The sequence below is a fragment of the Mustela nivalis genome (assembly GCF_964662115.1).
Source record: "Mustela nivalis genome assembly, chromosome: 1".
NCBI classification, from domain to species: Eukaryota; Metazoa; Chordata; class Mammalia; order Carnivora; family Mustelidae; genus Mustela; species Mustela nivalis.
In genome coordinates this window covers 189,619,729-189,634,150 of record NC_139020.1, presented here as the reverse complement: position 1 = coordinate 189,634,150, position 14,422 = coordinate 189,619,729, and the positions used below count along the sequence as shown (strand labels likewise).

Genomic DNA, 14,422 nt, shown 5'->3' with positions numbered 1-14,422 from the left:
TAGCCCCAAGAAATGAAAAGACAGCTTACAGAATGGGAGAATATATTTGCATATCACATATCTGACAAGGAGCTTGTATCCAAACTCTTACAACAGGGCAATAAAAAGACAAATAATCCAATGAAAAAATAGGCCAAAGATTTGAATAGGCATTTCTCCAAAGGAGATAAGCAGATGTGCTAATAAGTGTATGAAAAGATGCTCAGCATCTTGAGTCATCAAGGGAATGCAAACCGAAAGTGCAATGAGATACTTCATACCCACCAGGATGGCTTAAATGAAAAAGGCAGACAATAACAAGTGTTGACTAAGATGTAGAAAAATCCCGTCAACTTGTCTTGCTTGTGGGAATGTACTATGGTGCAGCTGCTATGGAAAACAGTTTGGCAGTTCCTCAAACGTTAAATATAAAGTTCCATATGACCCAGAAATTCCATCCCTAGGTATATACCCAAGAGGAATGAAAACATATGTCCACACAAAAATGTGCATATGAATGTTCATAGCACCATCTTTCATAATAGCCAAAAAGTGGAAACAACCAGCTATCGACTGAGAGATGAATAAACAAATATGGCATATCCATATAATGGATTACTATTCAGGCATAAAAAGAAATGAAATGCTACAACATGGATGGAACTTGAAAACATTATGCTAAATGAAAGAAGTCAGATACAAAAGACCACATACTGTCTGACTTCATTTATATGAACTGTCCAGGAAGGGCAAATCCATAGAGACAGAAAGGCAGATTAGTGGCTTCTTGGAGTTTGGGGGAAGCAATGAATGGGGAATGACTATTAATAGGGATGGAATTTCTTTTGGGATGATAAAAATGATCTAAGATAAGTAGTGATGGTTGCACAACTCCATGAGTGCCCTAAAAAAAGCTGAATTCTATATTGTGTGAATTAAATTTTAGTATATTCTTATTTTTTAAAAAAGATTTTATTTATTTACTTATTTGACAGAGATCACAAGTAGGCAGAGAGGCAGGCAGAGAGAGAGAGAGAGAGGAGGAAGCAGGCTCCCTGCTGGGCAGAGAGCCCAATATAGGGCTCAAGCCCAGGACCCTGGGATCATGACCTGAGCTGAAGGCAGAGGCTTTAACTCACTGAGCAACCCGGGCTCCCCAAATTTTAGTATATTATTAACAGTCACCACCATGGGTTTCTGGAATCTGGGGGGGAAAATTCCTTTGTGGAGTTAGCAAGCACATGGCTCTTTTGAGGAAACTTGTTTCATTCTTAGCTACAGTTATTAAATGGAGAGAATGTCAAGTATTAGCACCCTTTCACTATGACCATGATTTCTTTTTTAAATGGTGTCTCTGGAAGAACACTCCATTCCCATGGTAAATTCACCCTGAAATGGGGCAGAGTGCCGATGCCTTCCATAATTTTACATCCTATTAAATTGGGGTTTTCACATTCACAAATGTAAGCCACAGATTGTAGCGACCATGTGGGTTCCCTGAGATCACATTTTATTAGTCTGTATTTTGACACTGAGGTTAAACCTCTCTGCGCAAATGGTAAGCAGTGCTTTTGTGCCTCTATCCTGTCCACACGTGTAAGGTTGCTTCCCTCTTCCATCCTTTTGAAGGGATTGCTGTCAGTCTCCTTAGCAGTAAAATGGACTAGTAAAAATGGCCGACGCTGCACCCACGGGGCCTGCGCAAAGACACAGGAGTCAGGTGAGTGCTTTGTAAAGGGCAGCGAGCAGCTGGGAGGAGGGGCTCTTGGAGCAACGCAAAGAGTCTCAGCTCTCAGAGGAAGAGGATGCGTAAAGGAAAATCCCCTGCTCTCTCTCCAGCCTTTCATTTCCCCCTGGTATCATCAGAGAGCACTAGGGTTCAGGCAGTGTACTTGGTCGAGTGGCCAGGTACTCAAAGTCCGTTTGTGCCTCAAGTTTACAAGCTGATTTTTTGTGCCCTGGTTTTATTTCTACAGAAAGATGGAAAGAATGAGAGATTTTACCTAATAGAAGGGTGGTGGCAAAAAAATTAGGGGAGAATGGAGCGGAAGGCTTCTTAAGAGACTTGCTTTGGTTCCGTTTTTTGGCAGCCCAGTTTTGGCTGCAGTCAAGGGAAGGAGCATCCTAGAACAAATCCCTAAGTTTAGTTTATTAGCTGCATTCCACTTATGAGTACACCAAAGGGGAAGAAAATTACAGCTAGGTAGAATATCTGTTTTAGAAATAATTTAAAATAAATGCAAAACAATTTAAATAATTTAAAATAAATGCAAAACAGGCAAAGATATTACTATGACCACTTTCATCCTAAAATCACCATAAAACAAATTCCATTTTCATTGAGTTAGGTGATTTGCTACATTTTTGTGGGCAAACATACAGACATGCATGCAAACTTGAGAAAAAAAATGAATACACATTACAGTTTTATCTGGGTCTTTCTTGAGGAGGGGCTACCATTTACGTGAGAGTTGGTACATGTTTATGCAGCCCAGTGCAGTGGACCCAGGCAGCAGTTCTGGTCTCAGACAATCTAGTTTCAAGTTCTAACTCTCCAACTAACTTGCTGTTGTCCTTGAACACCCCGCATAACCGAGCTGAACCTCAGTTTCCTCATCTAAAAATTGAGCATGAAGGTGTCTACCTCTCAGGGTCACTGTGAGGATTAAATGAAATGCTTCAGTGGAAAAGAGGCTTGGCAGAGTGACTGACACATGGCAGGTGTTTAAGAAGTATTAGCTACTTCTGTTCTGTTAATGATGACATATATGTCTGTGACTTGTGTGAGGGAACAATCCTCCCTCAATTGCTTAGAACGTAATTGAACCAAAGCTTTACAATGTAACACATACAGAATACTTAGGACATGAAAAATAAAGAAAACCTTTACTGTGTTTTAAAAAAATGGAATATAAGTTCATTTGTTCTGCATAGCTTCATCTGTTCTCTGGTTTCTAAGTGCAGCATGGAGGGACTGAAGGAAGAGAGGGACTAATACAGGAAGGAGGAAAATCAACCCAATGGACATGAATATAGCCACCAAACTAGCCTAGGGATTTATTCAGTGACACTACTTTACTACTAACCTTCACTCATGCCATTTATTATTTGGGAAACTGCTGCAAAGAGACCAGAAAGTGAAGAGAATAATGATGTTTTTATGGCTCCTAATGTAGATTGTTATTGAAAATCTGTCAATTTCACTAGCAAGCCTTTGGCTCAAAAATAAGATCTTCATTTATAATTTGCAGGCAGTGATAACTAAAATTATGAGAAGTAACTGGGAAATAAAAAAATTACTATAATGATAATTATCTTTCTCATTAAAAACACGAGGCATTCTATTATCGCTGGGATGGGCAATATACTCTTTAACAGCTGTTGCTACTGAGCTAAAACACATTGGAACTGGAAGGCGAATACATTACTGATCACCCAAATGATGAAAAATAGGTCCTGCTGAAAACCCGTGTGAAGTGGGACAGAACAGAACACAGCAGGACGTGCTGCCCGCCTATGCAAACCAGAGCAAAGCCACTTACAGATACTTCAGGAATCGGCCTCAACTTTCCCTCTGAGATCTCCTTTAGGGAGGTTTTGCTTATTGAAGCTGGTACTTGATGGGCTGGTCGGTCCTTTGCTTTGATAACAGGATCTGGAGTTTTCTGAGAGGCTTCACTTCTTCCAGGGGGAGAAAGGCATGGTGTAGGCACCACACTTGTTCGAAAGTCTTTTCTATCTATCTGCTTTGCCAAGGAATTCTGGCTTTCTGATGCTCCTGCTTCTGTGTAGGCACTTTTTAGAGGTCCTTTATCTGTCCACCTTGCAGCCTTCCCCAACGTGTTCTCTAATGTTAGCTGAGTTAACCCTGAAGGACTAGTTGTTGGGCTCAGGGAACCCTGGATACTGTCGTTACCCTACATGGGGGAACAAAGTGAAACCACATTGAGCCAAAATTGGTGGTGAAGAAGCTACTGAGAACAGTTCTTAAAAAGTTCATTTATTCTCCGAATAAAAGCCAAAGTATACATATAATATACCTATATATGATATATATATATATATATACCTATACTTAATATATGTATACCTATTTTATTTTGCAATAAAAAGATGAGTAACTAAAAACAGCAGTGCAATAGATCTAAACCGTTTGGTGAGATGCCCTGCTATGTGGTATCTATCTGGTCTTGGTAAGGCATATATATATTTTTTGACCTCTGGGTTACAAGACAGCCATTCACTAAAAATACAGTCATTTCAAAAAAGCATGTGAAAGAAGAGGATCCACCGGAAGTTACATAAGCATAGCACACTTTGACTTCCTAATGAGCTGACTCTATGAGAAGAGGAACAGCTAGAACTTAAAGTATTTAGCTTATTTAAGCATAGAGATGCTATTCTAAAAATAAGCTGGGCTATCAAAGTGTATTTGTTTTAAATTATTGTAGGGAAGTCTTATCGTTCAAGAGCAATAGATAATAGACATGTTCTGTGAAATACTTTTCTTACATGAAAATTTCAATTATAGAAAGTATTTTTTTCCCGTAAGACATGAACGTGATGAAACAGAATTATTTGTAAAGCTACATGAGTTTTATAAATACCTAGTTCTGAGATTATCCCTAGGAAAGCAAAAATTTTCATTTTTAAATCTGAGAAAGGAGGAGCTACAAACTTAAAATCAATGGCTGTGAAAGTAAATAATGGAAATGAGAACTACAGTGTTTTTTCAGTTGGATTTTTCTGCTATAAAATAAGAACCTGGAAGAACAAACTAACCTGATCATTGCTTATACCTGCCAAGGTAGATTTTTCCAATTTGTCTTATTTACTTAAATATGTAAAAACTAAGTGGATATCAAAATGATAAACTTAGGACAGAAACAAAAATCAATAAAAGCAGAGTATATATCTATCTCTATATACATTTAAAGATTTTATGTATTTATTTATTTGAGAGACAGAGAGAAAGAGTGAACACATGTACAAGCCAGGGGAGGTAACAGAGGCGGAGAGAGAGGGACAAGCAGACTCCCACTGAGTGTACAGCCTGACGCAGCGCTAGATCTCATGACTCTAAGATCATGACCTGAGCCAAAATCAAGTCAGATGTTTAACCAACTGAGTCACCCAGGTATCCCCAAAAGCAGATTATATTTTAAAGACATTATTTGCTATCTAAGAATGTATCTCTTACATTCAATTTCAGAAAGCTATTGCTTGCTTACCCTTTCAATTTGTAGCCACACAGAACCAAACATCTAGTTACTCCCCAAATTTGGTTTTTTATTTTTAATTTTTTTTTTAGAGCAATCGAGAAAGACTGCATGCAGGAGTGGGGGCAGGGCAGAAGGAGAGGGAAAGAGAGAATCTTGAGCAGACTCCACGCTCAGCATGCAGCCTGACAGGGGGCTTGATTTCAAGACCTCAAGGTCATGACCTGAGCTGAAATCAAGAACTGGATGCCTAATGAACTGAATCACCCAGGCATTCCCCCCTCAGATTTGGAATTTTTAAACAAAATATTTGAGAGGCTGATTGAACTGTGAGCTTCTTGCTCAGTGTTTGGTCATCATCATGCTGAACATACAGATTACTATCTGAGGTGAGATTTCCCTTTCAGTAGAAGTGAAGAATGTGTAAAGGTGAGAAAGCCTGTTCTAGGTTATACACAGGCCAGAAAAGGATGTTTTTCTTTAAGATTTTATTTATTTGAGAGAGAGAGCACTTGAGAGAGAGCACAAGCAGGGGAAATGGGCAGAAAGAGAGGGAGAAACAGACTCCCTGATGAACAGGGAGCCCGATGCAATTCAGGGCTTGATCCTAAGACCCTGAGATCCTGACCCAAGTCAAAGGCAGACACTTAACTGGCTGAGCCACCCAGGCATCCCCAGAAGAGGGATTTATCATGCCTTTTAATGAGAAGGGATCTATCTGTGTGTCTGTCATAGTTCTGCCTCTTTTCATTTCTTCCTCATCATATCTAGGGCTATTGCCATAGGCACTGTAGATGATGGGCATACAATGGTAGTTCAGAACTAAATCTCTGCCATGCAGGGCCTTTGAGGGGTCCTTGGGTGATGTGACGCAGGAGAATCAGCGATGGCCCATGATAGAAGGCATGGGTGTGAGTTGGTATGGTGTCTGCAGCATCTGTGGAGATTACTGAGAGGGAGGCCAATTAGGAGACTGTCCAATGGTCATGATTAGAGGTGCTAGTGTGGCTCGGCTGAAGCAGTGGTAGTGGTGATGGAGAGGCTGGGCTGATATGAGAGTTCTGTAGAAGGCAAGATATGCTCTATTTAGAGACTCTGGAAATCTCTTTTTTTTTTTTCCTAAAGATTTTATTTATTTATTTGACAGACAGAGATCACAAGTAGGTAGAGAGGCAGGCAGAGAGAGAGGAGGAATCAGGCTCCCCGCCGAGCAGAGAGCCCAGTGTGGGGCTCGATCCCAGGACCCTGGGATCATAACCTGAGCCGAAGGCAGAGAGGCTTTAACCCACTGAGCCACCCACGCGCACCGACTCTGGAAATCTCTTAAAGGGAGTCTGCAATCACTAATCCTGTTATAAAATGATTTTCCTTCCTTGTGGAAAGTGTTCAAAAGTAGTGGAAAGTACTTCCTGCAGAAAGTAACTGTAATCTCAAGAAAGGTCTTAGAACACTCGGGTCTTAGAATGTCTCCCAAGAAACAGCTTGCCTATCTGTAATAAAGGATGAGAACTGCAGAGTGTCTAAAGATCTTCTTCTTGGTATTCATCCTGGGCCTCAACTTGCTTTGTCTATGCTGGCTTGATCTTCTCATACATATATTTCTTTATAAATGATGGGGAAATATATTTTCCAGAGCCCCAGATAGAGTCAAGAAAAGATGGTGATTGGATGTCAATCCACGGGCACTTACTTTATGTTCCATGTGAACAATTAAGAAGGTTGGGATATTTCCACCCTTGCAACAGTACTACGTTGGCTGCAACTGCAGGTACTGGGCAACTCTCTCTGTTGCCTACTGTCCTAAATTACTAAGGAATGGGGTGGTGGCTTTTGCAATTTTTGTTGTACAGAGATGAAACGAGGATAAAAGTGTAGCCTTGTCTTAGAGAAAGTAAACCGAGAATATAGCAAATATTCCCCAAACCCTAGTTCTGAGAAGGTACTGGTGGAAGTAGGATGGATTTCTTGTTAATTCAGTCTGGCTGCTTGATAGTGCTATCTTTTCTCCAGCTTTCAAAAAACTCTTGTTTAATTTTCTATACTGGTTATATACATTGGGCAGTGCGTTTTCTGTGACCAAAAAAGACCCTCTGCTCATCCATTTCCATCAATTTGCATATAAAAAATAAACGTGTCCTATGTATTTAAAACAGGCCCTAAAAATAGGGTTGGTTATGCAGAAACAGTATAATTATGCATCTTTGGGCCAGAATCTTTGGATCCCTCTGGGATTCTATTTTGTATATGACATAGGCAGAAATTGGGAGCTTTTGCAATAAAAATGAGTTCAGTAAATATTTACTAAGCTCCTGCTAGGTGTAAGGCATTTTCTAGGCACTACAAAAGAAATACAGGTTGGAAGAACATGGGCACTGGCCTCGAGAGGCACAAAATCTTGAAGGCAAAGGCATAAAGCCGAGAGATAGATACCTACAAAAGTAAAAATTTCATAAGGTAGAAGGTAGCAAATATCATTTCAAAAGTTTCAGATGTACAGTTAGAGGGATACCTATAAAGCCAGATGTTTGCTATATCATTTTATAAACACCTTAAAAATCAAATTATTTTATATGAAGTCTATTTTTTGTATCTCTGGGTAGGTCAGAGTACAGCCTTTTCTTCCTTCCAGTAGTTTACTCAGGTGTAAAATTATTTCTTTTTGCTTGGCATGAACAATGATTATACACAAAGAAATATTCATGAGATGTATATGGCCATTCATCTCACATTTTTCCTAAGATATACCCTGGTCTGGAGATGAGCCGAGAAGGACAGATTTAGCTGTGTTCCCTGGTGAGCATTCTCTTGGTTGTACTGCATTTCTAGGTAATATGTTTCTATGCTACTACTTAAAGTAAGAAAAGATAAGTAACTGGAGAATCTGGACAGAGTATAAAAGGCTCGTTTACTTTGGCTGCCCCAGAACCAATTCTGGTTTATCCCAGATTCTAAAAGGAGAATTAGGATAAATGAGAAAGGCAAGAGATAAACGAGACCAATATTTTGACTTAAGTTGGAACGGCTTCTCTTTTGGAGAGGAAAGAAATAGAGAATGAAACCTAGTATTGTACTCTCTAGGCGTGGTACACTGGCAGACTCTATTCCTTTCTTTAGCAACACTCTTGACTTACTAAAGTAGATGATATACGTATAGATGATGTTTATTGATTCCACATGTGTAACATTTTTGGGCTCAACATGCTCTTGGCTTAATTTTTTCTTATATAATATATGCATTTGTTATATGCATTAAAAGTAAGCTTACTATGACCTGATTGAAAAACCACATTTCCCCCTCTGGTTTATCATTTAACTACTGAAAACCTGTATAGCAATTGAATATAATTTGTCAGAGTGGTAAAGAAATTGTCATGCCATTTTCACGTTCCGATCGTCTGTTCATCTGTTTCTCAGAAGAACAAACACAAAATGCTTTTGATTTAACTTGATATATTTTTTTAAAAGTCCCAAATCTCTTAAACCGTTTGTCTTCTGGGCACAGAGGCATTTGTTTGTTAAATATTCAATCACGCCCAAGTGCCGGGAACATCAATAGAGTTTGCCTGATTAACTGTAGCACAGCATATGTACGCTGAAGATGAGAATGATTTCCCCAAGGAGCCAGCACTTCCTCTGTTGAACTACGTTTCTTAAAACGACATGCAGATGGGCATTTGGACAATAATTTCTGGATGCATAAAACGGATTGCTCTTGCTGAGTGTAATTTTAAAAAGATAATTTTAATGACTCTTGAGGGCCACCTACTTGGAGCAGATGGGACCCAGGCTCTTTGTATCACAACTTTAATGTTGAGCGAGTCAGGGTAGAGCTCTGTTTTAGCCTTTGTAAAAGTGGATGATTCTATTTATTTATATTTCAATTGATTTTTAAATTCAGTCCACTGTGAAAAGAAGTCTTGTAGAACATTCTTAAAAGTTCTGTGGGAAAAAAAATGTAATAATTCAAACATACTTTTGATGGCAGTTTTGAATCTGTAACTGAGATTGAGTCAGCAGGAGTCTTTACTATTGTCCAATGTTTTAGTGCCTAAATGCATGCACTGACAGCATCGTTTAGCTGGACATGGGCACAAGGGGACCAAAGAGATGATTAGAGGTATATACTTCCACTGTCAACTAAAAGGCACAATTATTTGCATAGACGTAGCTAAAGACGCTGGTTATAACAGAATGAAAAAAATCATTTCTTCTTTGAGGATAACAAGATTGACCACTCAAATGTATCTTAAAGGGCTTCCCTAACAACCATTCCCAAGAAGTATTTCTACTTCCACCCCTTGAATTTTATAGGAAACTATTAAAGTAATACAGTTCTTTCTGGATGACAAAGATAGTTGATAGTGGTATCACATAATGCATTTTACGAGTTTATAAAGAAAGAAAATGAGAAAGGAAGATGTAACTGCTTTTGACAAGTAACTAACCTGCAGCAGGCTTGATATTAAAGGGGTTGGACAAATTATTTTGTAAATATTTTTACTTCTAGTCAGTGATGCTCTACAGACAGATGAATAGCAGAAGTTAGAAGGACTCTATGGGGTGGGCAAACACCATCACATGACTATTTGGGGAAAATGATGACATTCTTAATTGTTTAAGACAGAAACATATTTTTCTTTAAGACTTCATACTCTTTTAGCTGATAACACTTTAAAGATTTCTTGTGGAAACTCCTATCCATAACCAAATATTTATCCACAAGATGTTTATCTACTAGCAGAAGCTGCAGAATGATATTCTAAGCAGACAGGAGTTTTAAAATCTTCTTTACCTGCATATAACAACGAAGAGCCAAGTCACAAGAACCAAGGGGCCTGTGACGTTTGCAGAGAGGAACAGAGCTTCACAAGATAGTAATAAAGATATAGAGCTGTGAACAGCCTTAAAAAATTTCTCACCCAGAATAAATATTAAATCTGCCTGATAGGTTTAGAGGATGTTATGTTGTAATTCATTACATATAGAAACAAAACTGCAAGGCAATATATTCAAAATAAGAGTCCTTCCATTTTTTTCTAACACAGTTATTGACATTTAAAATTTTTAAAAGGCTACACAGAAATATAAGCAGCCTCAAGAGGAGTAAATAGTCTTTCTATTGTGTGCATGTACATGTGTGTGAGAAAGTAATTCAAATTCACTAGTCAAGTATATGGGGTGAATGGTTTATAGACTAACCCAGAAATATAAACTATGTGGGGGAAAAAAATGCTATGAAACAGCTAAACTGCTGAGTGCCAGAAAAACAAAACAAAACAAAACAAAAAGCCTTCAAAGCAACAATGCAGGGAAAACTGAAGAGGAGGATTAAAAGGGTCCTTTTTACTTTGTTGTTGGTAAATTTCTCTTCCGCAGCCCTCCAAGGAGTTATTAGATGGAGAGAAGATCTGGAAGTGTCCTAGCTAATTTGATCTGAGTAGTCAGTCCACATAATTCATGTCCAACTATGGATAATTTTTTGGCTTAATGTTCCAATCTGGATTGTGATACAGGACAAATTATCTGGCCTTGCAAATATGTACTTTAGTATGTGATACACAGCCAGAGCTTTGGGGAAAAAAATGACAGTATTTCTAGATAAAAAATTAAATTAGGGGAGTAATAAAATATTAATATAAAGCTAACTATTTCAAGTTGTAAACCAGGCATATACTCAAAGCCATGTTGGGAATAACGGCATAAAATACAAAATAGAGATAATAGAAAGAGGCTTTTTTTTCCTTTCAGATGCTGGAATCGTGGGAAAGGCACTTTGTTTTAATAGCTTTCTTAGGATAATTCATTTTACCTGGTAGTCTTGAGTTTATAGCTATATATTTCCATAGTGTGCTTTTCAAATAAGAAGTACAAACTAAAAATTAATTGAGTATCAGGAATATTAGTATACATGGCTGCCTAGGGAATAAAATATATAGTAAAGCAAAGACTAAGACAAGAGCAAATGCGAAAAAAAAAAAGAAAACTCATACTTTTGAGGCTCTCATACTATGAAGAGCTCAGATGTGAATTAATGATGAGGAACTTAAATTTCAAAATCAATGTATCACTGAAAGCTTATTTTAATTAGCTTTTACTATTTTATGTATACTTTTCCTCTAGCTATCATGATAACATTGGATTTTTCATAGATTACAGGCTATAGAATATATCTAATTTCCCTTTAAAAATACTCAATGGTTGGCCATCAAATGAAGTCTTTCACTGCAAGTTAAAACTTCAAGCATAGTAAGTAATGTAATTATCCTTGTTCGTCCACCATTATTGTTGACATGACATTGTTTTCCTTAAGTATAATTCTGCTACTCTAAGGATATAACATTCTAAAATAACGCAACCAAGAGTAAGGATGCCTAAATTAACTAAACTGATTTTTCTTCAAAGACTGTATGTAAATAAACATTTAAATAGCTAATCTGATTTCCCATTGACTTACACAATTAATAAATGAAATAAGTAATCCTAAGGAGAAGAAATTACTAAAAAAGCTCCCTAAAGACTAATTTGATCACCATAAATTCTAGAACTTCTTTAAGTAAAACCCAACATTTTTTGTTGGTCTGTTTTCTGTTTCATAGTTTGTATATTGTTTTTGCCTCTAACAATAAACCCCAAATGGCAAGGCTTCTGCCCTTCTCTCTGGCTGCCACTCTTAGCGGGCTCCATCCAGCTAAAGGTGGGCCAGGACAGGTGTTAGCCATGAGATGGTCCCAGTATAGACTCTAGCCCTATGCTACTAGTCATTTTGGTGGTCTTGGCTCAGGGGTGCCCAGACAGCTATGCCACTCAGAACTTGGGTAATACATGGTATATTTATTTTCAATTTCATGTAGTTGGTAATTAGAATTTGTCTGCATAATAAATGACGAAGGATGTCAGAAGTAGAGTAGCTGGTAGCAGAAGACAGCACACCAAGTGATAACAAATTAAAATATTCAGAATAGTATTCTTTATTTTCTCATGAAGCTCTATTGTTTCTTGTCAAGTTCCTCATGTCATGATATTTAAAGGGCAGTTTCTCGTAAAAATTTTCCTCAAACTTTTCCAGGGAAGGAACTAACATTTCCCACTTGCCTTGAAATTTCCACCATTAAAGGAATGCTTTTGGTTTAGGTCTGAAAGATGGTGCAATGCATATGGGAAGGGGATGGACTATCCCATTAATGAAATGGTATGAATTAATTTATCAGATTAGCCTATTCACACTGTAGAAGAATTGACAGCTGGGATGGAGGCAGTAGTAGATGCTGAAGGCAAATGTCTATTTTAGTTTTTATATCTTAATGTCATTCAGGGTGAAAGGGATGAAGATGTCCAGAGCAACATTTAAAATGTTGGCATTGAAAGTACTACTTAGGCATAAAGGGATGTGTAGTAGGTTTATGTTTGTTACGACTAATAGTTTCACTACGCTCAGAAGGCAAAGATATTATAAAAAGAAGGATTTCCCCATGCACCTTGCTATGGAAACTCATTAAAAGTTGCAAAAAACCATAATTACTGCCTGAACAATTTCATCATATTCTCAACTGTCTCTGAAGGTAGGAGCAATGAACCTTATCTACATCCTGCTGTCTAAGGGGGATCCTTGATCAGTTATAATTATTAAACACATTTTTTGTAAGTATATACAAAAAGTTATTCTAATTATTATTATATAATAATTATATTAGTATATAATTTGCTATATTTATATTTATTACCTATAAGTAATTTATAATTTAATTTTGACATAGAAATGGTTTGTATAATTTTACAAAACCATAACTTGACTATAACCTGCTTTTAAGATAACTATTTTCCACAGAATATAGGGATGCCTATCATTAAAGAACAAAGGAATTTCACAAACAAATTCATTTTGTATGAGGGAAAAGAGTCCTCCTAATACATCAAGTTTAAAACAAACGTCTCAGAACTACTTTCTGTTTGGTTCATAACAAGTTTTTTCTAAAACTTTATGTGAATTTACTAGTTTATAAACTATATTTGTATTCTAAATAATTGTGAACAGAAAACCTAGGGTAAGACAAGTCCCAGCACTAATCCATGATTCATTATCTAAACTTTAATTGGCACAACTCTTGAAATTCCGGGACCATATGGAAAATAATGAGTCCTAATAGGTCTAAGGTGGAGGGATGGCAGGGGAGTGAGGAAGCCAGAAAGCCGTCAATTCAGAGTGCTTAGCCACTGTGGCAGTCTCCCCAGAGAGCTAGAACAATGTGTTCTCAGTGTTTTACTGGTCTCTCCATCATATTACTAAACCGCATGTTATTTCTCTCACTCTATGAAACAAAAAATAAAATGAGAAAACAAAAACAACCTCAAAACTGGTTTTCAATTAAAAATGAAATTTTTAAAAATGAAATTGGCTGACTGTTAATAAAAAAGGCAGCAATATGGAGTTTCCATAACAACCTGCGGCAACTGTCGACTGACATGCAATCTGCTGCCTTTTTATAAATAGCAGCTGATTCCCCCTCTTTCGTCTCAACTAGCTTTAGTGCTCGTTGGAGCTAATGGAACAACTGTGCTATAAAACGACTTCACTCATCAAGCAGTGTACCTCTTCGCTGCTGTCACGGCCGTAAAAATCCTCCTCCGATTCAGTGTCTCTCCTTGTCAGGCTGGTATCCTCTTTTAGATCCAGAATAAATGGGCACCCCTCTGGGGACGTGTTCTGAGTTTTTCCATGAGGCGCTGATCGTGGTCTTGATGAAAAGGTGAAAATGTCCTTCGGGACAACCTGGGTTTCCTCTGCCAGTTGGCCATGTTCACTTTCCTTGCTGGCTTCCAGCCACATGTGTGAAGCGTGGCAGGAGTCTTCATCCAGGAGAGACTGTCTGCTGGATGCCAAATGGGAAATGCGATCATCATTTTCAGGAAATATCCACTCATCTGACATTGGGGAAAGATGACAAAAATTAGAGGAGTGTTCCATCAGTGTTCTATTAAGGCAGGTAGTTAGGTTAAAATTTCTTGGGTTGCAACTGAGATTTATCAAATAATGCAGAAGCCAACGAATGCAATTTATCCACCATCTTGTAACCTGCTGAACATTTAACTCATAGATCAGTGCCTAAAGCTACGGGCAACTCATTTGCACTTCTCGGTCTGAGTTGAAACACTGGCCAGGAAATTTATAAGTCTGAAATAATTATCACCTGTCTTGCAGCAAGTTCTTCATAGCAGTCTCATTAATT

General features: G+C 37.9%; 1 protein-coding gene across 5 annotated transcripts in view; it reads right to left on the bottom strand.

Annotated features, from left to right (window-relative positions):
* CFAP20DC (CFAP20 domain containing) overlaps positions 1–14,422 on the bottom strand; it is a 253,242-nt gene that overhangs the window by 72,944 nt on the left and 165,876 nt on the right. For 2 of the 5 annotated variants that reach the window (XM_082739068.1, XM_082739071.1), the window contains 2 exons: positions 13,786–14,120; positions 3,522–3,896 (listed from right to left, as the gene is read on the bottom strand). In XM_082739068.1, coding sequence (XP_082595194.1) covers positions 3,522–3,896; positions 13,786–14,120 — 710 coding nt within the window. The remainder of the gene's footprint in view (positions 1–3,521; positions 3,897–13,785; positions 14,121–14,422) is intronic. The other 3 variants (XM_082739069.1, XM_082739070.1, XM_082739072.1) reach the window with 3 other exon arrangements.